A 25,572-nucleotide genomic window follows, 5' to 3' on the forward strand; every position below is an offset into this window, starting at 1 on the left:
ACTATCTACACTTATCTAAACCAATCTACACTTATCTACTTATCTACATATCTACACCAATCTACATATCTACACTTATCACTATCTACACTTATCTACACTAATCTACTATCTACACTTATCTACACTATCTACACTATCTACACTTATCTACACTTATCACACTATCTACCTTATCTACACTTATCTACACTTATCCACTATCTACACTATCTACATATCTACACTTATCTACACTATCTACACTTATCCACACTATCTACACTTATCTACACTATCTACACTATCTACACTTATCCACACTATCTACACTTATCTACATATCTACACTATCTACACTTATCTACACTTATCTACACTTATCTACACTTATACCTTATCTACCTTATCTACACTTATATACACTTATCTACACTTATCTACACTTATATACACTAATATACACTTATCTACACTTATCTACACTATCTACAATTATCTACACTTATCTACACTTATATACAATTATCTACACTTATCTACACTTATATACACTTATCTACACTTATCTACACTTATATACACTTATCTACACTTATATACACTTATCTACACTATCTACACTTATCTACACTTATCTACACTTATCTACACTTATCTACACTTATCTGCATTATCTACACTTATTTACACGTTTATACACTTATATACACTTATCTACACTTATCTACACTTATCTACACTATCTACACTTATCAACACATATATACACTATCTACATGATATACACTTATATACACTTATCAACACTTATTTACACTTATCTTCACTTTATATGCACTTATATACACTTATGTACAATAATCTACACTTATCTACACTCTACACTTATCTAAGCCCATCTACACTTATCTCCACTTACCTACACTTATCTGCACTTATATACACTTATCTGCACTTATCTACACCACCTACACTTACATTCTGTACACTATAATAGGCACCTTGAGACAAACTTCTTTTTTCTCATTAAATTCGTTAATAAACAGTAAATATGTTACTCAGGTCAGGGTAACCAACGCCACGTGGAGCCATAAGTCAGGGTAACCAACGCCACGTGGAGCCGTTTACTGTACCACGTTTACGTTCATTCATCGAGTTATTTAAAGACGCCATTTAAATTCATTCATAAAACCTTATCATTTTAATTCTAGTATTCCCTTTATATTAATTTATTTTTTTATTTCGTTAATTTCATTATCTTCGTATATTCTGTTTCTTCTAAAAATTTTCATTTAAGTTCATTTTTTAAAGCGTTTTCACACAAACGCTAATTTTATTCCCCGCTAATTTTTACCCTTTAAAAAATTCTGAGTGAGTAGACGCGAACTTTAAATCTTATTATGTAAACAGTTATCTAACGTAAACATTATGACGTCATCATCCTCAAACTTTGAAATATATAATTACTTACATTACCCCTTAACATGTTTACGCTTTCTATTACTTAAGTACCGTAAGAGAAAACGTAAATAACTTCATTAATTTGGGAAACTATTTTATTATGGCTTTTAGTGCTATACAGTAATATTATTCACTTGATAGATAGATAGATAGATAGATAGATAGATAGATAGATATTTATCGAGTTATATCGTCATACAAGTTAACATTGGTTCATAATATAGCCAAGGCAGGTAAAAAAAAGTTAGATGAATTGATATATAGATAGATTTTCAATCGGTAAAATCGTGCTACAGTTTCATTATTTATACAGACACTGCAGGTACACAAGTAATGGTTAACAGGAGATAAGTTAACAATATTATTTTGGGCTTTGGGTTCACGTCGACAGTATCAGTAATTTGTTGTTATTGTTTATTACGTTTGTATATTCCCTGTGCAATCTGGGTGACGTCAGAGTGAGGTTCCGTTTTTCTGATCTCCGGAAATGGAACCTAACCAAATCTACCCTAACTTAATCTACCATAACCTAACCTAACATAACCTACCCTAACCTAACCTAACCTAACCTACCCTACCCTAACCTAACATACCCTAACCTAACCTACCCTACTCTACCCTACCTTAAAGATCAAATGAGCATCACATATCAACTACCAATCAGAACAGAGTCAAATTACATACAAATTATTTTTCTTCATATTTTCACAATTTAACATAGAAAGAAGTAAGAATCCCCAGGAGCCATTATAAAGTATTAACTGTCATCAACTGAATACGTAAGAAAATAATACTGGCATCAACAGAAGAATCTCCACCCAGCTTATTTCACCCTAACACTATTTAGGATTTTAGGAGAGGTTAGGTTAGGTTAGGTTAGGTTAGGTTAGGAGAGGTTAGGTTAATGTTAGGTTAGGTTAGGAGAGGTTAGGTTAGGTTAATGTTAGGGTGATTAATCTTTAGGTGAAATAATCTGGGTGGAGATTCTTCAGATGATCCTAAAAATCTTATTCAGCTGGAAAAAAATAAACATAACCTAAAATATTTTACATTTACATTTTATTTTTAATTATTTATTATCATCATCATCATCATCATATCATCATCATCGTCAGATTAAAAAAAAGACAAAACTGAATCAAATTTATGATATATGAATAAAATCCTTCTTTGAAAATTTATGAAATACTAAATCTTTATGTAACTTTACGACACCAGCCCAGATAGGATTACGTCATTTCAGGTCAGGCAGGTCATGTCAGGTCAGGTCAGGTCAGAATAAGTACGATAACCTAAGCTTTATGTCACCTGCAAGCAAGTAAAGGTTAAGTAATTTAAGTAAGTGTGGCTCCATAAGGTGACGTATATAAGTGTATAATGATCTTGTTATTCATATTTTATTTCTTTGTCATACCACGCATCTGTAAACATATGTCAACAAAGGCGAGGGTGAAGGTATAGTTCAGGTGTGGACAGAAACAATGGCGTCAGGTATTTCTTGTTATGTTGAAAACCTCCCACGTGTGTTCACGCCTCCCTGCCTGATGCTCTTTGTCTCAGTCTGCCTGCTGCTGCCCCCCTCCGTCCCTCCCTCCCTCTCCTTCTATACATCACCTTTTCCTTCATCTCTTTCCCTCCTCCCCCCCCTCATTTCTTTCTCTCCTTTCTCCTACTACTTTCCCCCATCACTTCCCTCTTCGTCACAACTTAATAACAACTTAATGTACTGCCCCGGACATACGCAGGTAGTCTTGTCTGGCCACACCGTCACGAGGGAACACACTGACTCTCGTGGTATAAATTCACTTACCTTTTATTATCTATGACCACAACACCATAACAAACCTAACCTAACCAAACCATGACCACAACACCATAACAAACCTAACCTAACCAAACCATGACCACAACACCAACAAACCTAACCCTAGCAAACCATGACCACACCATAACAAACCTAACCTAACCAAACCATGACCACAACACCATAACAAACCCTAGCCTAACCAAACCATAGCGTACAACACCATAACAAACCCTAACCTAACCAAACACTTGACCACACCATAATAAACCTAAACTAACCAAACCATGACCACAACACCATAACAAACCTAACCTAACCAAACCATGACCACAACACCACCAACAAACCTAACCTAACCAAACCATGACCACCATAACAAACCTAACCTAACCAAACCATGACCACAACACCATAACAAACCTAACCTAACCAAACCATGACCACACCACCATAACAAACCTAAACTAACCAAACCACTTGACCACAACACCATAACAAACTAACCCCTAAGCAAACCATGACCACAACACCATAACAAACCCTAACCCTAACCAAACCAAACCATGACCACACCATAACAAACCCTAAACTAACCAAACCATGACCACAACACCACCAACAAACCTAACCCCTATTTAAAACCATGACCACAACACCATAACAAACCTAACCTAACCAAACCATGACCACAACACCATAACAAACCTAACCTAACCAAACCATGACCACAACACCATAACAAACCTAACCTAACCAAACCATGACCACAACACCATAACAAACCTAACCTAACCAAACCATGACCACAACACCATAACAAACCTAACCTAACCAAACCATGACCACAACACCATAACAAACCTAACCTAACCAAACCATGACCACAACACCATAACAAACCTAACCTAACCAAACCATGACCACAACACCATAACAAACCTAACCAAACCAAACCATGACCACAACACCATAACAAACCTAATCAACTAAACGATGACCACCAAAAACAAACCTAACCTAACCAAACCATGACCACAACACCATAACCCTAACCTAACCAAACCATGACCACAACACCATAACAAACCTAGCCTAACCAAACCATGACCACACCAAAACAAACCTAACCTAACCAAACCATGACCACACCATAACAAACCTAACCTAACCAACCATGCCCACAACACCATAACAAACCATTCCCTGGTTGAGTGCCGCGGACAAGGTAAGGCTGTGACCTATCATGTACCCGACACAGCTCCTGCACACTCCAGCCCTCCTCCCGTAGCACCGCCAGGCACGGGGGTCGAGCCAGTCTCTTGTATCCTGCAGTATATAGACCCCCAGACAAATCAGGCCTGGCAGAGTCCTCCTCCTTACCAGCTGAGTTAAGGTCTTCCTCCTCCAGAAGCCCAACTAGCCTACGTACACTTCCTCTTCATCATGTTGGTCTTGGCAGCTGTGGTAAGATTTACAAGCGTCTCTTGGGAGTAAATATAATAGTTTAGCTACGTTACATTCCCCCCTCAACAAAATGTGTAAACATTAGCAATTCCTTTCCTTTAAAAGTGTAAACAACAGCAACTAACATTATTTTCATCTCTTGGTTAACTTGAAAATTCGTGAAATATAAAGACAGATGAATGTAAGTTAGACAACTGTGGTATATCCATGTAAACATTATCACGGGTATAAAGAGTACAGTCCCCCCTCCCTCAGGTGTGTTTGGTGCTGGGAGTGGCGGCGGTTCCTCAGCAGGGGAGCGACGGAGGACTGACTCAGGCCCCTCAAGCTCCCTTCGCACCCGGCTATACCCAGGAGGTGAGTGGTGGTGATGATGGTGGTGATGATGGTGGTGATGATGGTGGTGATGGTGATGGTGGTGGTGGTGGTGATGGTGGTGGTGGTGGTGGTGGGTGGTGGGTGATGATGGTGGTGGTGGTGATGGGGGGGGTGGTGATGGTGGTGGATGGTGGTGATGGTGGTGGGGATGGTGGTGGTGATGATGGGGTGATGATGGGGGTGATGATGGTGGTGGTGGTGATGGTGGTAAGATGATGATGGGTGGTGGTGGGTAATGTGGGGTGGTGGTGGTGGCGGTGGCTGACAGGTGGAGGGTGGTGGTGGGTGGTGGTGATGTGAGGGATGAGGTGTGTGGGGGTGGATGTGGTGGTGGTGGTGGTGGCTGTGGGGTGGTGTGGTGGTGGTGTGGTGGTGGTAGGTCACAGGGCAACACAGGCAAGTGACAGTGTGTGTGACGCCTGGCAGGTGTGTGTGTGAGGTAAGGTGTGGGAGGCCGAGGTGTGGGAGTGTCAAGGTGGTGAGTGTCAAGGTGGGAGGTGTGGGAGGCCATCAGGTGGGGGAGTGTCAAGGTGTGGAGGGTCGTGGGAGTGTCAAGGTGTGGGAGGTCAAGGTAGGGGAGGCCAAGGTGTGTGAGAGTGCAAGGTGTGGGAGTGCCAAGGGGTGTGGGGAGGCCAAGGTGTGTGGGAGGCCATGTGTGTGTGGGAGGCCAAGGTGGGGGGAGGCAAGGTGTGTGGGAGGCCAAGGTGTGTGGGAGGCCAAGGTGGCGTGTGGGAGGGCGGGGTGAGGGCGTGTGGGAGGCGTGTGGGGAGGCAGGTGTGGGGAGGTGGGGAGGCCAAGGGGAGGCTGGTGTGGGGGAGGCCAAGGTGTGGGGGAGGCCAAGGTGTGGTAGGAGTCTGAGTGTGTGGGGGAGGCCAAGGTGTGAGGTCAAGTGTGGAGGTGTGGGGGAGGCTGAGGTGGGGAGGTCAAGGTGGGAGTGCCATGTGTGTGGGGCGTGGGAGGTTGTGGGAGGCCAAGGTGTGTGGGAGGCCAAGGTGGGGAGTGTGTGGGGAGGCTGGAGGTGGGGGAGGCAGGCTGGGGGAGGTGTGGGGGGAGGCCATGTGTGGGGGAGGCTGGCGTGTGGGGGAGGTCTAGGTGTGGGGGAGGTCAAGGTGTGTAGGAGTGTCAAGTGTGGAGGTGTGTAGGAGTGTCAAGGTGTGTAGGAGTGTCAAGGTGTGTAGGAGTGTCAAGGTGTGTGGGAGTGTCAAGGTGTGTGGGAGTGTCAAGGTGTGTGGGAGTGTCAAGGTGCGGGTGAGTGTCAAGGTGTGTGGGAGTGTCAAGGTGTGGGGGGAGTGTCTAGGTGCGGGTGAGTGTGGAGGAGTGACCTAGACACACTCCCTGAGGTTGAGGAATAAGGGGTACAGTGTGTGACCTTTAAGATGTGTTAGATAATGACTCGAGACACGCAGTAACCCAGACGAGGTCATGACCTTTATGGTGAGATGACAGAGAGAAGGAAAGATGTTATCAGACAGTTACGTGTGTGTGTGTGTCCAACGAGTAGTAACATGTGTGTGTCTGTCTGTCAGGTGCTGCAGGCGAGGAACAACTTCCAGCAGGCCTACAACTATCTGGCCGAATTGGCCCACCTGGCCCCTGACGACCCAACGACCGTCTCACCCACCGCCCAGCTCACCCAACAACCCACCCAGGCAGCCCACTCCGCTCCCGGGACCACCCTGGCTACCACCCCTGTGCCCTTCCCTCCGGGCTATCAGTTCGGCGGCCTCACCCCCGAGGTGGCCCGCGCCACTATGGACTTCTTCAGGCAGTACGTTGCCACCGCTAACAGGGCAGCCCCCAGCCCCAACCAAATCGCTTAATGGCGCCTCAACCGACCAACCCAACCACATCAAGTAATGGCGCCACCATCAAACACCTTAACGACGTATAGAGTAGTTTACTTCTCTGTTATAGTCACCTCAGCACCTCCGCCTTCCTCTTCCAGTAAATTGACCATAGTTTTTAGAGTCACCTTAGTGTCCAGGTGTGTGTGTTGTGAGGTGCTTCAGGTGAGTCTCGTCCAACACTCTGCTCTGTACTGGAGAGAAGCAACTTAAGGTAGAATTGTGTGTGTGTGTCTTGTATGTTAGTGTTATTAGAATACATTATTTACCCAAGCCTGTTTGTTTTCTTAAACATGATGAGATATTGTGGAAAGCTTTGTATCGTTCTGTGAATGTGGATAAGTGCGTGACCCAGAGTGCCTCTACATCACTGTCACAACACTTAACCACTAGTCATCTTGGTGCTCACATCTCCCCGAGTCACTCATATACGTGATGACTCTGTGGTTAAAACATTTGATAAAATTTTAAGTTAATGAAAACATATCCTGCGATGGCCGGGAATCGAACCCGGGTCAACTGCTTGGAAGGCAGCTATGCTCACCACTATACCACCATCGCTTGCTGTTACAGTATGCCGTATTTTACAAAGTGCTGAAAACTTTCTCTGCCGTCACTACAGCACACATCCAGACACTTACTTGATCCCTCTTACGACACAACTAACTCTAGTACTAAGAATATAAGACACATTTTCCTTACTTACAATCACACCTGTACACAACTTACTGACCATCAGACACACGTAATAATAATATCAAGACATATGACAGAGAGGCGGTGGTAAATTGGTATGTTATGCTTGCCACTCACTACAGACATCTGGGTTCGATTCCTCTTTACGCAGGATACGAGTAAGGTGTGACCCTCCCACGGCTGGTGTTCTCGGGGTCTTCCTGTATCCAACTGTACTAACACTGTATTATCCTAACCTGTTAATTAGTCGCCAGGTGGTAAAGAGGATGAATTATATTCCTGTACCAGAGTAAACAAGAGGTACAGTATTGTTGGACTGTTGTTGATGTTTTCACTTTCCGCCGAAGTTATAAATAGAAGCTTTGACCATGATCACTGATCTCGACTTAACCTAACCTAATTCAACCTAACTTAGCTTCACCTAACCTAACCTAATTCAACCTAACTTAGCTTCATCTAAACTAACCTAATTTAACCTAACTTAGATTAACCTAACCAAACCCAATCTACTATAACCTAACCTAATCAATTAAAATTTAACTTAACCTAACCTAAGCAAACCTAACCCAATTTAAACTAATACAACGTAACCTAACCTACCTCTAACATATACAGTAGAACAAAATTTAACTTAATCTACCTACAAGCAAATTAAAACCTAACCTAACAAAATTCCAACCCACTGCTATAATCCACAACCTAACCAAACCTAACCTACCCACAACACGACCCAACTTGACCCCCACCAAGCCCCGACCATACAACAAGACCACTCAAACTAGTAAACTATTATAACGTGTAAGAGGTGACCCATTACTCCTGCCCTCAGAACAATAACACTGATGCTATATACTTTGTTCTACTTTACCGTCCGAGTGAGTGTCTCTCTATTAAAGGAGATTTAGGTGTTAGGTCACAAGACATACCACCAAAAAATGCATTAGTACCACCACCCCCAACCTTCCGCCCCCCTACCCCCACTCCTTCAGGTGTTGGCCGGGGTGAAAGGGTTTAGATTCTATTAACTGAGGTTCGGCTAAAATAAAAATCTCAAGTTTGCGATGGCCGGGAATCGAACCCGGGTCAACTGCTTGGAAGGCAGCTATGCTCACCACTATACCACCATCGCATATTTAGTTGATAAAACGTTTATTGTAAAGTCATGGAAACTTTCTCTCCAGCTCCACCGTCAAGGGAATCCACCGGGCAGGCAGTGAGTCGGAAGCTCCGTCTTGTATTCAACAATTATCTTAACACAGTACAGGTCAGATAGAGACTTCAGATCAGATCAAGATATAATGATTAAAAGTTTTTATGAAACCAATAGTAATGTCTGTGTGCCTCCGTCAGTGTAATGCTGTGCCATAAAGATAATAAAGTTGGCTTAAGTTAATGGGTACTCTCTACTATTTCTTACAATTTACCTACATTTTCTTGTCCACCCGAGTGATGCAACAGGTTCACACCGACAACAGTGAATAACTTACTGACTCTCATAAAAGATTCTAATTCTTCCTCTTCACCATCTCACTGCCGACAACACTATCTTGCCAGGTACATTAGTATCATAAATACATGATACAATATAGCATCGGTGGTTCAGTGGTAGAATTCTCGCCTGCCACGCGGGAGGCCCGGGTTCGATTCCCGGCCGATGCATCCTTTAACCACCTGCGCACTGTTAATATGAACCACACGAGACAATTCAACACCTACTGAGTAAATATTTTAACTCTACCTTGGGGATTAGATAAGGTTAATAACGTTAAGAGTATTTACTCATCATCACGGTGAACTGAGTTGTAGCGGCTCTGTATGTCTAAGGTACCTCACTAACAGTGTAGCCACCGTGTGCAGGTTGTTAAAGGATGCATCGGCCGGGAATCGAACCCGGGCCTCCCGCGTGGCAGGCGAGAATTCTACCACTGAACCACCGATGCTGTTATCTGTTCTCGTGTTTATGATGATAAAGTTACCAGCAAGATACGGTTCTGTTATCAGTCGGGTGCCTAGTCTTCAAGTGATCTCTAAAATCTTTCCTGGAATAAAACCTCCCAGGTGGCCGTGAAGCCTGTGTACTGTACAGGTCTATAAATTTAAGAACATACAGACAACTGGCGGCTGTGTCGGTCGTCCACCTCGTGAGTCTGGCCTCGGCCACATCACAGCTCGTGTGGCCGCCAGCTTGTCAACCCACACTCGGCGTCTCTCAGGGGACTGTGTTGTCACCGCTGCTGATCTTAACATTAATTACTCATACTCAATAATTTATAAACCATCTAAATATTACTGTTATGTCTAAAAATTTCTTATTAAAGAAGGTTAAATTTTTTTCTGGACTATAAATAAAAACGAGACACTGTATTGTGTTACCTTCTCTTACCCTGGGTGTTGGTGACCCTCACTCAAGGCCAAACTTGTGACGTCAAGAGGAAGGTAAACAATATTTCTTGACACAGGACGACTGTGTGTCCCGTAGACCAGTGAGGGGCGGTGTGGATACAGCTCACTGCAGACTAAACCTTTTTTCGGTATACAAGACGACAGAGCGCCTGGCCGACACTACGCCTTCATTTCTCCGACTGTAACGTTAGGTATTCATCTCAGCCGAGTGAACCAACGACCCTTAGGACAGGAGACGAGTGCTGTATACTCTTGGCCTCCGACTCTTAACTTTCCTCTACTAAACATTCCCCCCACACACACAAGATACGAAAGTGCTTTTATTAATTGTAATTATATAACATTATCTTACCATAACTACAAGTGTTAAGATAATTGTTAATATGAATATAGTTAAAGGTTAGGAAAATATTTATTTTGTTCGATGTAAAGAACTTCTAATAAGATGGACCACATCACTGCCTGGAACTGTGTGAGCGCTCGAGTGAACAGCGAAATTTCCATGACTTGTGTAAAATACTCCTCCATAATACAGGCAGCGATGGTGGTATAGTGGTGAGCATAGCTGCCTTCCAAGCAGTTGACCCGGGTTCGATTCCCGGCCATCGCAATAAACATTTAACTCAAAACTACAGGAAAAGTTTTCTCAAGATATGAATACAGTTGTCGATGTTTGGGGAACTTTTGATGAGGAGCTCGACAACGGAAGCACGTGTTACATTATTCAGTGTAATAATTCCCTTAAATATAATATCTAATTTGTATAAATTAAAATCCCCTAAATATTAGAACTCCCTTAAATGTAATAAATCCCATAATTGTAAGTCGTCACTCTCGCCTCCAGCTTGTTGTCACCACACTCGGCGTCCCTCTTAAGATTAATTACCCTTAAAGAGAAATATATGAATTATCTAAATTAAGGAGACTTTTATGATGGTCTGATATTCCCAAATTATAAGTAAGACAAGAGATCCTTTGATTAACCTGAGACGACTGATGCATCCACTCGTCCACCGCAGCCAAGTCTTATTGTAAACACTCACTTATGAGGACAACTTTTAAACAACAAGAATCTCAACGAAGGATGTAAATATAAGCAATAAACGGCAAGAAATTTGTTTACTTTATTTTTATAACACACACACACACACACACACACACACACACTACATCCTTGACCACCGAAGGGTCAAGACGTACCTAGCGCTCCTCTCGGAGCAGCCAGGTCAACTGTTAAGTTGGCCCATACCAACCCCCTCCCCTGAACCCTCCTCCCCACCGGAATATCAACAAGTTCTCGCCAGAAGTTACAATTTCTTTTAGGAAAGGAACGGAACCAGTGTTAAACAGAGGTGAACAGTGGTGAACAGTGCTTAAGTCAGTGAGAACAACTCAACAGTAACAGTCGTACCCAAGTTAACCTTCACACAGTGAGGTCCCAGGTACCCAGTGATAACGGCCCCCCGGGAGACCCAACAACAACCACCGATGTGTTAATCCGTCTACGATAGGAAGGCCTGGGACCAAACCTCACTCATATAACACCATCTGTGAGGGAATTACTACACCACATGTCCCCTCATCACACCATCTGTGAGGGAATTACTACACCACGTGTGAGGGAATTACTACACCACGTCAAGTCCCTCATCACACCATCTGTGAGGGAATTACTACACCACGTGAGGTCCCTCAGTGAGGGAATTACTACACCACGTCAGGCCCCTCATAACACCATCTGTGAGGGAATTACTACACCACATGCCCCTCATCACACCATCTGTGAGGGAGTTACTACACCACGTGAGGCCCCTCATAACACCATCTGTGAGGTAATTACTACACCACGTGAGGTCCCTCATAACACCATCTGTGAGGTAATTACTACACCACGTGAGGTCCCTCATAACACCCATCTGTGAGGGAATTACTACACCACGTGAGGCCCCTCATAACACCATCTGCGAGGGAATTACTACACCACGCCAGGGTCCCTCATAACAACATCTGAGGGAACTACTACACCACGTGAGTTCCTCCTAACACCATCTGGGAGGGAGTTACTACACTACGAGTTTGCTGTTCAACACCTACATTAATCTGTATGTTCACTGTATGTTCCTTTACCTTTCTCTAATGAAGGCTTTTGTTAAACCACCAATGTATGTAATAAGACATTTATGTCCAATGTATATTTTCAGCCTTCGGGCTGCAAAATTTTTTCAATAAACCGTTAATTATTATTATTATTATTATTATTAATATTATTATTATTATTATTATTATTATTATTAATATTATTATTATTATTATTATTACACACTCTCACACCTGCGGCATCCCCCAAGGCACCAAGATGGGATCGCTCGGGTTTTTTATGCTCATCAATTATACCGAAAGAGAAACCCCTGCTCGCTGGAAATATGTAGACGACTCCACCATTGGGATCAGTGTCAACAACTCGGCACCCGACTACACCGCCCTCCAGGATTTACTGAACAGTCTCCAAAATTGGGTCACCAACAACCACGTCACCATCAACCATACCAAGACCATGGTTATGCACGTCAACCTCTCCTCCGACGTTGTCACCCCTATCTCCATTACTCTGGGCCCCAACACACACCAGGTTGTGGACTATTAAGCTTCCCGCCTACTCAAGTCCCTCGGAGTTCCTGCACCCGAGCTCCTCAGTGTTTACTCAACATTCATAATTCCCAAGCTCATCAATGCCTCCCCTGCCTGGTCTTCCTCCCTAAATGCCACACAAGGTAAACACCTCGATAAAGTGCAAAAGAGGGCATGCAAGATTATTCTCTCCCCTTCCTACTCCACATATCAAGAAGCGCTCAACACACTCACCCTTTCGGCTCTCTCTGACCATCACCACGACCTCACCTGCAAATTTGGTGAGAAGCTTCTGCACCATCGTCGACACCGGCTCCTACTTCCACACTATATCCCTCGTCCGCGAAATGTTGTTCAACACGACAACCGCATCCAGCCCATACGAGCACGAACTGATCGCTATAAGAACAGCCCAATCCCAACCATTGTAAAAATTATCAACAACTCGTAATCAACCAGTGTATTCACTCCCAGTCAAACCTACCTTTTTGCACTGTCACTAAGTTGAAATGCCCTGTAGTATGACCTTCTCCCCTCTTAGTTATTATATATCATATTTGTATCACATATGTTTCTTGTATATTATTTGTCAATCATGAGACCCATTCCCCAATTACGTAACTGTATATTTTCAGCATTCTGGCTGCAATGCTCTTTCAATAAACCGCTAAAAATTATTATTATACACACACACACACACACACACACACACACACACACACAGTATAAACAACTTGGCTCCTGGCACCCGCATCTTCCAAAACATACTGAAGTCCCCAAAATAGGTTCACCAACAACAATGTCACCATCAACCATACCAAGACCATGGTCATGCACATCAACCTCTCCTCCAACCATGACCCACTTCCCTCCATTACATTGGGCCCCAAGACACACCTCGGCGTCACTATAAATAACAAACTGAACTGGAAAGCACACGTCAGCATAAGAGTAAAATCTTCCAGCTATCATTTCCACCTCCTCCATCGTTTCAAATCACTCGGAGTTCCCGCCTCTGAGCTCTTGATTATTTACACAACATTCATACTTCCTCAGCCTGGTTTTCTTTACTGCAATACAACAAACAGTACTAGAGCGAGTGTAGAAGAGGGCATGTAGACCTGTTCTCTCCCTCTCTTACACTACAGTACATTGGCCCTCTCAACCGTCTCTAACCATCATTGTGACCATCTACAAATCAGTCAGTTTTGGACACAGCGACAGCACCGTCTCCTGCTGCCTCCTGAGATCCCTCGTCCGTGAATAATTGTTTGACACTACAACCGCTTCAAGCTCATACGAACACGTACTGATCGCTCTTTATAAGAACAGCCCACTCCCAACCATTGTATAAATCATCAACGATTCGTAGGTTAGTTCTGTTCACTCTTTGCCTGTTCAATTGTCTGTACTATAACTATGCTGAAAGTTCTTGTTCAGTGATTATCTCCTCCATGTCAATAAATTACTAATTATTATAATTTCATTATAAATCTATATCTTCATCTTAACTTTATTTTAGTTGTTAATATGAACACAGACACGAGTTAGGAACTATTCTATTCCCAGTAACAGTGTCAGGCAGCAGCGTCAGTAAACACCAGAGAAAGTTTCCGTCACTCTGTAAAACACGTTGTTTAAACTCGTGCAGCGATGGTGGTATAGTGGTGAGCATAGCTGCCTTCCAAGCAGTTGACCCGGGTTCGATTCCCGGCCATCGCAATAAATATTTAACTCAAAACTAAAAGAAAAGTTTCCTCAAGGTATGAATACAGTTGTCGATGTTTGGGAAACATTTGATCAGGAGCTCGACAACGGAAGCACGTGTTACATTATTCAGTGTAATAATTCCCTTAAATATAATATCTAATTTGTATAAAATAAAATCCCCTAACTATTCGAACTCCCTTAAATGTAATAAATCCCATAATTGTAAGTCGTCACTCTCGCCACCAGCTTGTTGTCACCACACTCGGCGTCCCTCTTAAGGTTAATTACCCTTAAAGAGTAATATATGAATTATCTAAATTAAGGAGACTTTTATGATGGTCTGATCTTCCCAAATTATAAGTAAGACAAGAGATCCTTTGATTAACTTGAGACGACTGATGCACCCACTCGTCCACCGCAGCCAAGTCTTATTGTAAACACTCACTTATGAGGACAACTTTTAAACAACAAGAATCTCAACGAAGGATGTAAATATAAGCAATAAACGGCAAGAAATTTGTTTACTTTATTTTTATAACACACACACACACACACACACACACCTGCGGCATCCCCCAAGGCACCAAGATGGGATCGCTCGGGTTTTTTATGCTCATCAATTATACCGAAAGAGAAACCCCTGCTCGCTGGAAATATGTAGACGACTCCACCATTGGGATCAGTGTCAACAACTCGGCTCCCGTCTACATCGCCCTCCAGGATTTACTGAACAGTCTCCAAAATTGGGTCACCAACAACCACGTCACCATCAACCATACAAGACCATGGTTATGCACGTCAACCTCTCCTCCGACGTTGTCACCCCTATCTCCATTACTCTGGGCCCCAACACACACCAGGTTGTGGACTCTATTAAGCTTCCCGGCGTCAATACAGAAAACAAACTAAATTGGAAAACACACGTCAGTGGAGTTGTCAAATCCTCCAGTTTTCGGCTCCACCTCCGCCTACTCAAGTCCCTCGGAGTTCCTGCACCCGAGCTCCTCAGTGTTTACTCAACATTCATACTTCCCAAGCTCACCAATGCCTCCCCTGCCTGGTCTTCCTCCCTAAATGCCACACAAGGTAAACACCTAGATAAAGTGCAAAAGAGGGCATGCAAGATTATTCTCTCCCCTTCCTACTCCACATATCAAGAAGCGCTCAACACACTCACCCTTTCGGCTCTCTCTGACCATCACCACGACCTCACCTGCAAATTTGGTGAGAAGCTTCTGCACCATCCTCGACACCGGCTCCTACTTCCACACTATATCCCTCGTCCGCGAAATGTTGTTCAACACCACAACCGCATCCAGCCCATACGAGCACGAACTGATCGCTATAAAAACAGCCCAGTCCCAACCATTGTAAAAATTATCAACAACTCGTAATCAACCAGTGTATTCACTCCCAGTCAAACCTACCTTTTTGCACTGTCACTAGTTGAAATGCTCTGTAGTATGACCTTCTCCCCTCTTAGTTATTATATATCATATTTGTATCACATATGTTTCTTGTATAGTATTTGTCAATCATGAGACCCATTCCCCAATTACGTAACTGTATATTTTCAGCATTCTGGCTGCAATGCTCTTTCAATGAACCGTTAAAATTATTATTATACACACACACACACACACACACACACACACACACACACACACACACACACACACACACACACACACACACACACACACACACACACACACACACACACACACACACACACACACACACACACACACACACACAGTATAAACAACTTGGCTCCTGGCACCCGCGTCCTCCAAAACATACTGAAGTCCCCAAAATTGGTTCACCAACAACCATGTCACCATCAACCATACCAAGACCATGGTCATGCACATCAACCTCTCCTCCAACCATGACCCACCTCCCTCCATTACATTGGGCCCCAAGACACACCTCGGCAGCACTATAAATAACAAACCGAACTGGAAAGCGCACGTCAGCATAAGAGTAAAATCTTCCTGCTATCGTTTCCACCTCCTATATCGTCTCAAATCACTCGGAGTTCCCGCCTCTGAGCTCTTGATTATTTACACAACATTCATACTTCCTCAGCCTGGTTTTCTTTACTGCAATACAACAAACAGTACTAGAGCGAGTGTAGAAGAGGGCATGTAGACCTGTTCTCTCCCTTTCTTACACCACAGTACACTGGCCCTCTCAACCCTCTCTAACCATTATTGTGACCATCTAGAAATCAGGCAGTTTTGGACACAGCAGGAACACCGTCTCCTGCTGCCTCCTGAGATCCCTCGTCTGTGAATAATTGTTTGACACTACAACTGCTGCAAGCTCATACGAACACTTACTGATCGCTCTAAGAACAGCCCAGTCCCAACCATTGTATAAATCATCAACGATTCGTAGGTTAGTTCTGTTCACTCTTTGCCTGTTCAATTGTCTGTACTATAACTATGCTGAAAGTTCTTGTTCAGTGATTATCTCCTCCATGTCAATAAATTACTAATTATTATAATTTCATTATAAATCTATATCTTTATCTTAGCTTTATTTTAGTTGTTAATATGAACATAGACACGAGTTAGGAACTATTCTATTCCAAGTAACAGTGTCAGGCCGCAGCGTCAGTAAACACCAGAGAAAGTTTCCGTCACTCTGTAAAACACGTTGTTTAAACTCGTGTAGCGATGGTGGTATAGTGGTGAGCATAGCTGCCTTCCAAGCAGTTGACCCGGGTTCGATTCCCGACCATCGCAAGTAATATTTAACTTAAAATTTCATCAAAAATATTGACCCGCTTGGTGGTGATTTAGGAAGCCATTAGCGGTTCTTGGCAGGAAGTGTAGCACCATAAAGAGTAATAATTCCCTTTATGGTAATGCTGTAACTATCCTAAATTAAACAAAACTCTTAATAAACTCCTTAAATAAACGAGTAAATACACAACAACCAACAACTCACAGACAGTTATAATCCCCAACAAACTTCAATACCGCCATGAAGGAGAACACAGTACAGTACACCCGGAGCTGCCTCATCATACACAAGAGGGTCCTGCTGGCCACGTATACAGTGTTAACATGAGAGAGAACAATAGGTAAACATATACCTAAATGAAATGATAATGATATAATACAAGAAATTGAAAAGCCACAAAGACCAGTCATCATCATTATCATCATTATCATTAGTCATCATCACCATCACCATTAGTCATCATAATCATCATTAGTCATCATCATCATCATCATTAGTAAACATCATCATCATTAGTCATCATTATAAATAGTCATCATCTTCACCATCATCATCATCATTAGTCATCATCATCACCATTAGTCATCATAATCATCATTAGTCATCAACATCATCACTAGTTAACATCACCATCATCATCATTAGTCATCATCATCATCAACTCAGCAGTAGCAAACACAAGAAGTTGCACCTCTGTCAACATAGCCCGCGGCGTCCCTCAGAACAGTGTTGGGACCACCACTGTTTTACATTCCCGCTTCTCAATAAAAAAAATATCGCTTATAATAGCAATATGTTTTCGTTTGATCTTCACTATAATGTTTAATAGCTGGTAACTTTAGTATAAAGATGTTGTAGACGAAAAATATATATATACATATTCCTTACACAGTAACAATTAGCAGTGAGTGGACGGTTGAGAACGTTTCCAAGTCTTTATAAAGTACGTACTAGTCTCTCAAGCAGCGATGGTGGTATAGTGGTGAGCATAGCTGCCTTCCAAGCAGTTGACCCGGGTTCGATTCCCGGCCATCGCAAGTAAAATTTAACTTAAAATTTCATCAAAATATTGACCCGCTTGGTGGTGATTTAGGAAGCCATTAGCGGTTCTTGGCAGGAAGTGTAGCACCATAAAGAGTAATAATTCCCTTTATGGTAATGCTGTAACTATCCTAAATTAAACAAAACTCTTAATAAACTCCTTAAATAAACGAGTAAATACACAACAACCAACAACTCACAGACAGTTATAATCCCCAACAAACTTCAGTACCGCCATGAAGGTGAACACAGTACAGTACACCCGGAGCTGCCTCATCATACACAAGAGGGTCCTGCTGGCCACGTATACAGTATTAACATGAGAGAGAACAATAGGTAAACATATACCTAAATGAAATGATAATGATATAATACAAGAAATTGAAAAGCCACAAAGACCAGTCATCATCATTAGTCATCATCATCATTAGTCATCATCATTAGTCATCATCACCATCATCATTAGTCATCATAATCATCATCATTAGTCATCATCATCATCATTAGTCATCATCATAAATAGTCATCATCATCACCATCATCATCATAATTAGTTATCATCATCATCATCACCATTAGTCATCATAATCATCATCATTAGTCATCAACATCATCACTAGTCAACATCACCATCATCATCATTAGTCATCATCATCATCAACTCAGCAGTAGCAAACACAAGAAGTTGCACCTCTGTCAACATAGCCCGCGGCGTCCCTCAGAACAGTGTTGGGACCACCACTGTTTTACATTCCCGCTTCTCAATAAAAAAAATATCGCTTATAATAGCAATATGTTTTCGTTTGATCTTCACTATAATGTTTAATAGCTGGTAACTTTAGTATAAAGATGTTGTAGACGAAAAATATATATATACATATTCCTTACACAGTAACAGTTAGCAGTGAGTGGACGGTCGAGAAGGTTTCCAAGTCTTTATAAATTACGTACAAGTCTCTCAAGCAGCGATGGTGGTATAGTGGTGAGCATAGCTGCCTTCCAAGCAGTTGACCCGGGTTCGATTCCCGGCCATCGCAATAAATATTTAACTCAAAACTACAAGAAAAGTTTCCTCAAGGTATGAATACAGTTGTCGATGTTTGGGAAACATTTGATCAGGAGCTCGACAACGGAAGCACGTGTTACATTATTCAGTGTAATAATTCCCTTAAATATAATATCTAATTTGTATAAAATAAAATCCCCTAAATATTAGAACTCCCTTAAATGTAATAAATCCCATAGTTGTAAGTCGTCACTCTCGCCTCCAGCTTGTTGTCACCACACTCGGCGTCCCTCTTAAGATTAATTACCCTTAAACAGTAATATATGAATTATCTAAATTAAGGAGACTTTTATGATGGTCTGATATTCCCAAATTATAAGTAAGACAAGAGATCCTTTGATTAACTTGAGACGACTTGACTATGACACACTTATGAACAACTTTTAAACAACAAGAATCTCAACGAAGGATGTAAATATAAGCAATAAACGGCAAGAAATTTGTTTATTTATTATTTATAACACACACACACACACACACACACACCTGCGGCATCCCCCAAGGCACCAAGATGGGATCGCTCGGTTTTTTTATGCTCATCAATTATACCGAAAGAGAAACTCCTGCTCGCTGGAAATATGTAGACGACTCCACCATTGGGATCAGTGTCAACCACTCGGCTCCCGACTACACCGCCCTCCAGGATTTATTAAACAATCTCCAAAATTGGGTCACCAACACCCATGTCACCATCAACCATACGAAGACCATGGTTATGCACGTCAACTTCTCCTCCGACGTTGTCACCCCTCTCTCCATTACTCTGGGCCCCAACACACACCAGGTTGTGGACTCTATTAAGCTTCCCGGCGTCAATACAGATAACAAACTAAATTGGAAAACACACGTCAGTGGAGTTGTCAAATCCTCCAGTTTTCGGCTCCACCTCCGCCTACTCAAGTCCTTCGGAGTTCCTGCGCCCGAGGTAGTAATAAGTGGGCTACTTTCTTAATGAGGCTCATTGGTATATTGTCTTCGCCTGCTGCTGCATCTTTGGACACTTATGATGGCCAGTAATTCATCTGCTGTGACAGGGGATAAGAACAGCTCATTTCGCTGTCTGTTTTGCAGGTAGGCTCTAAATTCCTCGTGGTGATCAGGGATGCTCTCTGCAAGATATTTGCCAACATTAATAAAATATTCATTGAAGTTGTTGGTAATGAGGGAGGGTTCCGTTATAACTGAATCATTTATCATAAAAGCTGAGTGGGGGGCCGAAGGGTGAGTGTTCCTGTTCTGAATAGAATTTATGACATTCCAGGTTTTCTTACTGTCGCCTGATGCTGACTGGAGCTTATTTGTATAAAAGCTACGTCTGGCATTTCTAACTGCCTGAGTTACTTTATTTCTGATACTTCGGTAAGCATCACCGAAAGTGATTATTTACACAACATTCATACTTCCTCAGCCTGGTTTTCTTAGCTGCAATACAACAAACAGTACTAGAGCGAGTGTAGAAGAGGGCATGTAGACCTGTTCTCTCCCTTTCTTACACCAAAGTACACTGGGCCTCTCAACCCTCTCTAACCATCATTGTGACGTCATCTATAAATCAGTCGATTTGGGACAAAGCTACAACACCATCCTCGATACCGTCTCCTGCTGCCACCTGAGATCCCTCGTCCGTGAATTACTGTTTGACACTGCAACAACTTCCAGCCCATACGACCATGTACTGATCGCTCTAAGAACAGCCCACTCCCAACCATTGTATAAATCATCCACGATTCATAGGTTAGTTCTGTTCACTCTTTGCCTGTTCAATTGTCTGTACTATAACTATGCTGAAAGTTCTTGTTAAGTGATTATCTCTTCCTTATTATTATTATGCTGTATATGAACCACTTATGTCTTTGGTATATTTTCGACTTACGGTTCCTGTATATTTCAATAAACTGCTAATTATTATAATTTCATTATAATTCTATATCTTTATCTTAACTTAATCATAGTTGTTAATAAGAACATAGACACGAGTTAGGAACTATTCTATTCCCAGTAACAGTGTCAGGCCGCAGCGTCAGTAAACACCAGAGAAAGTTTCCGTCACTATTTTTATCGTCTTCTTATGAAATTAACAGGAACCTCATCACTACAAGAAATGGGACCTAATATGACGCCTTTGTATGTAACCATTTCCATAGCACCCAGGGCTAAGGACCCTATAGCAGCCAGGGCTTGAGCATCTGCATGTTAGGTTAGGTTGGGTGAGATCAAGGTCAGACTAGGTTAGGTTAGTATTTAGGTCGTGAATAATGGATGAATAACCTTTGTTGTGACTCCTGAACTGATATATGAAGAGGTAACCATTATGAGTCGTTCAGAACAATAACAGATACTAACAGAGGCAACGGTAGTGGTAAATGAGGCAATGGTAATACTAAAAGAAGCAGCAATATTACAAACGGGGGCAACAGTACGAATAACAGGAGTAGAAGTATTACTGAGACAACGGTTATAATAACAGAAGCAACAGTGGAAAACGTCCAAAGGAGGGTCACCAGAACGCCAGCAGTTGCCCAGCTTATAGTACAGGACAGGCGGGCGAGGGGTGACTTAAGACACGTCCATAAGCACCCCTGAGGACACCCGCCCCACCAGAGGTCAAGACAAACTTTTCTGGAGACTGTATACATACCTAAAACAGTACCTACCAACAGTGTGTAACAGAGACGTGACAGACCGCCCAAGCGTCTAACGAGCCAATCAGTGAAGAGGATAAACGTAATTACTAACAGAGACAACGGTAATTATAGAAACAGAAACGAACAGTAAAACAAAAAATTCTTCAGTCAATATAAATAATTCTTTAGATATTTTAAATAACGAACGTAAAAATAATTCCAAAACATTACCTGAACTTTCGTAATAAGACGAGTAATGAACGTCCTCACACCTGCACAGTGAGGCAGATGGGTCCACCACCACCAGCCATCACAGTACTTAGGATACTTCGAGAACCAATTACAGTTATCAAGCAATTCATAATTCTTGTATTTTTTTTTCGTGGATATACCCGTGTTCTTTTTTTTTACATTTGCACAAAAATATTACGAAATTTCTTTACGTTATGTCACCGCTTACCTTGATGATTTTTTCAGGTATTTTTATTTAAAGGAAATTTATTAATGAAGTAATTTATTAAACTGTAATAATAAATTAGATAATGTCGAATAAATTTACTTCCAATAATACCAAATATACCCCTTGAGTACGATGATTTAACCCCTTGAGTACGATGATTTAATCCCGTGAGTTCAACGATTTAACCCCTTGAGTATGATGATTTAACCCTTGAGTACGATGATTTAACCCCGTGAGTACAATGACTTAACCCCTTGAGTACGATGATATAACCCCGTGAGTACACTGATTTTACCCCTTGAGTACGATAATTTAACCCCGTGAGTATAATGATTTAACCCCGTGAGTACACAGACTTAACCCCTTGAGTATGATGATTTAACCCCTAAGTACGATGATTTAACCCCTAAGTACGATGATTTAACCCCGTGAGTATGATGATTTAACCCTAAGTACGATGATTTAACCCCTTAGGTATGATGATTTAACCCCGCAGATATGATGATTTAACCCTTGAGTATGATGATTTAACCCCTCTGGTATGATGATTTAACCCTTGAGTATAATGATTTAACCCTTAGGTATGATGATTTAACCCTTGAGTACAATGATTAAACTCTTGAGTACAATGATTTAACCCCTTGAGTACTGAGTTATCCCCTTCAGTAATATCACTTAACTCCTTGAGTATGATGATTTAACTCTTGAGTATGATGATTTAACCCTTGAGTATGATGATTTAACCCTTGAGTATGAAGATTTAACCCTTGAGTATGATGATTTAACCCCTGAGTATGATGATTTAACCCTTGAGTATGATGATTTAACCCTTGAGTATGATGATTTAACCCTTGAGTATGATGATTTAACCTTTGAGTATGATGATTTAACCCTTGAGTATGATGATTTAACCCTTGAGTATAATGATTTAATCCCTGAGTATGATTATTTAACCCTTGAGTATGATGATTTAACCCTTGAGTATGATGATTTAACCCTTGAGTATGATGATTTAACCCTTGAGTATAATGATTTAACTCTTGAGTATGATGATTTAACCCTTGAGTATGATGATTTAACCCCTGAGTATGATGATTTAACCCTTGAGTATGATGATTTAACCCTTGAGTATGATGATTTAACCCTTGAGTATGATGATTTAACCCTTGAGTATGATGATTTAATCCCTGAGTATGATGATTTAACCCTTGAGTATGATGATTTAACCCTTGAGTATGATGATTTAACCCTTGAGTATGGTGATTTAACCTTTGAGTATGGTGATTTAACCCTTGAGTATAATGATTTAGCCCTTGAGTGTGATGATTTAACCCCTTGGGTATGATGATTTAACCCCTTGAGTATGATGATTTACGCCCTTGAGTATGATGATTTAACCCTTGAGTATGATGGTTAACCCTTGAGTATATTGATTTAACCCCTAAGTACGATGGTTAACCCCTTGATGTGAAAGTTTAACACTTGGTATGATGATTTAACCCTTGAGTATGATGATTTACCTTGAGTATGATGATTTAACCCCTTGAGTATGATGATTTAACCCTTGAGTATGATGACTTAACCCTTGAGTATGATGACTTAACCCTTGAGTATGATGACTTAACCCTTGAGTATGATGATTTAACCCTTTGAGTATGATGATTTAACCCTTTGAGTATGATGATTTAACCCATTGAGTATGATGATTTAACCCATTGAGTATGATGATTTAACCCTTTGAGTATGATGATTTAACCCCTGAGTATGATGATTTAACCTCTTGAGTATGATGATTTAACCCATTGAGTATGATGATTTAACCCCTTGAGTATGATGATTTAACCCCTGAGTATGATGACTTACCCATTGAGTATGATGATTTAACCCCTTGAGTATGATGATTTAACCCCTTGAGTATGATGATTTAACCCATTGAGTATGATGATTTAACCCCTTGAGTATGATGATTTAACCCTTTGAGTATGATGATTTAACCCATTGAGTATGATGATTTGACCCCTTGAGTATGATGATTTAACCTCTTGAGTATGATGATTTAACCTCTTGAATATGATGATTTAACCCCTTGAATATGATGATTTAACCTCTTGAGTATGATGATTTAACCTCTTGAGTATGATGATTTAACCCCTTGAGTATGATGATTTAACCCTTGAGTATGATGATTTAACCTCTTGAGTATGATGATTTAACCTCTTGAGTATGATGATTTAACCCCTTGAGTATGATGATTTAACCTCTTGAGTATGATGATTTAACCTCTTGAGTATGATGATTTAACCCCTTGACACCATCAATTCAATTTCAATTGTTTATTCCTTGATAGAGGAAGCGGGATCCTAGTGCTGTCACTAGGTACCCCTGTACAATGACACCAGAAGCATCTGGCAAGTGTGACAAGTATATACAGTATAAATATTATAAAGGGGCTTACTAAAGCCTAAGGAAGGAAGGATATTCCTTTAACACATAATCAATATTATTTACAAAATATCTGGCCAGTATGGGGAGGATCATCGTGTCTCCGTCAGGGGGTCGTGGAGTGGTGGTCCAGCAGGCGTCACGGAAGCGTTGTGTGTGGGGACATCTTAGGAGGTAGTGGATAAGGGTGCGGCTGTCGGGTCTTCTGCATAATGCACAAGAGCGTTGCTCAGGGGATGCGGGGATACCAATCTCCCAAGCAAAGTCATACCCAATGATGATACGGGCAGCAATCACGTCCCTTTTCCGCGACCCTTTCCCATAGACATACGAGAGGTCAGGAAGTTTACGGAGGACATCGTACCAGGTGGGCGGGGAGTCCAGGGGGATGGCTCTTTCCCGAGCTTCTCTCTGTTTGCGGCGAATTTGGGTCCTAAGCTGTAAAAGTGTTCGAGGAACAACGTAGTCAGGTGTGGCCTTGTTGCAGCCAGTCTTGGCAAGGCCATCTGCTGCCTCATTCCCCAAGATACCGACATGACTGGGTATCCATAGGAATGTCACAGGACGGCCTGCATCCTGAAGTGTGGATGTTAACCCTCGTATTCGGAGGATGAGGTCCTTATTTTCCCCTGATCCAAATGCGATCCCGTCGAGAGCAGACCTGGAATCGCAGCAGACAAGCAAGGGGCAGAAACCATCTGCTTCTTCCTCAGCGAGAAGGGCAGCAAGGAGGGCTATTAGTTCAGCCTGAGTGGAGGATGCCCCGTCAGAAACTCTGAGAGACAGTTTGATAGGCTCAGGGGCATCAGGAC

At 41.9% G+C, this 25,572-nt stretch overlaps 1 protein-coding gene and 9 non-coding genes across 10 annotated transcripts; 7 read left to right on the plus strand and 3 right to left on the minus strand.

The window, feature by feature from the left end:
* The first annotated feature begins 4,630 nt into the window (after positions 1–4,630).
* Positions 4,631–7,210, plus strand: LOC121859343. Its single transcript, XM_042356136.1, has 3 exons — positions 4,631–4,714; positions 4,970–5,071; positions 6,619–7,210. Exons 1-3 carry the CDS (start codon positions 4,694–4,696, stop codon positions 6,910–6,912), a joined length of 417 nt encoding a protein of 138 aa, XP_042212070.1. The 5' UTR covers positions 4,631–4,693; the 3' UTR covers positions 6,913–7,210.
* Positions 7,211–7,425: 215 nt separating this feature from the next.
* Positions 7,426–7,497, minus strand: Trnag-ucc. The gene has a single exon. It is a non-coding gene; the product is annotated as a tRNA-Gly (tRNA).
* A 1,192-nt stretch (positions 7,498–8,689) lies between these two features.
* On the minus strand, positions 8,690–8,761 carry Trnag-ucc. Its single transcript has one exon. It is a non-coding gene; the product is annotated as a tRNA-Gly (tRNA).
* A 459-nt stretch (positions 8,762–9,220) lies between these two features.
* On the plus strand, positions 9,221–9,291 carry Trnag-gcc. The gene has a single exon. It is a non-coding gene; the product is annotated as a tRNA-Gly (tRNA).
* A 210-nt stretch (positions 9,292–9,501) lies between these two features.
* Trnag-gcc lies at positions 9,502–9,572 on the minus strand. Its single transcript has one exon. It is a non-coding gene; the product is annotated as a tRNA-Gly (tRNA).
* A 1,001-nt stretch (positions 9,573–10,573) lies between these two features.
* On the plus strand, positions 10,574–10,645 carry Trnag-ucc. The gene has a single exon. It is a non-coding gene; the product is annotated as a tRNA-Gly (tRNA).
* Positions 10,646–14,313: 3,668 nt separating this feature from the next.
* On the plus strand, positions 14,314–14,385 carry Trnag-ucc. Its single transcript has one exon. It is a non-coding gene; the product is annotated as a tRNA-Gly (tRNA).
* Positions 14,386–17,054: 2,669 nt separating this feature from the next.
* Trnag-ucc lies at positions 17,055–17,126 on the plus strand. Its single transcript has one exon. It is a non-coding gene; the product is annotated as a tRNA-Gly (tRNA).
* Positions 17,127–18,092: 966 nt separating this feature from the next.
* Trnag-ucc lies at positions 18,093–18,164 on the plus strand. The gene has a single exon. It is a non-coding gene; the product is annotated as a tRNA-Gly (tRNA).
* Positions 18,165–19,133: 969 nt separating this feature from the next.
* Trnag-ucc lies at positions 19,134–19,205 on the plus strand. Its single transcript has one exon. It is a non-coding gene; the product is annotated as a tRNA-Gly (tRNA).
* The last annotated feature ends 6,367 nt before the right edge of the window (positions 19,206–25,572 follow it).

This window comes from Homarus americanus, unplaced genomic scaffold (assembly GCF_018991925.1).
Source record: "Homarus americanus isolate GMGI-L3 unplaced genomic scaffold, GMGI_Hamer_2.0 scaffold36188, whole genome shotgun sequence".
In the NCBI taxonomy this organism is placed as follows: domain Eukaryota; kingdom Metazoa; phylum Arthropoda; class Malacostraca; order Decapoda; family Nephropidae; genus Homarus; species Homarus americanus.

Coding starts and splice junctions, on each gene's coding strand:
- LOC121859343 (XM_042356136.1), top strand. CDS start 4,694: ATGTTGGTCTTGGCAGCTGTG. Junction 4,715..4,969: donor TGTTGGTCTTGGCAGCTGTG/GTAAGATTTACA, acceptor CCCCTCCCTCAG/GTGTGTTTGGTGCTGGGAGT. Junction 5,072..6,618: donor CACCCGGCTATACCCAGGAG/GTGAGTGGTGGT, acceptor TCTGTCTGTCAG/GTGCTGCAGGCGAGGAACAA.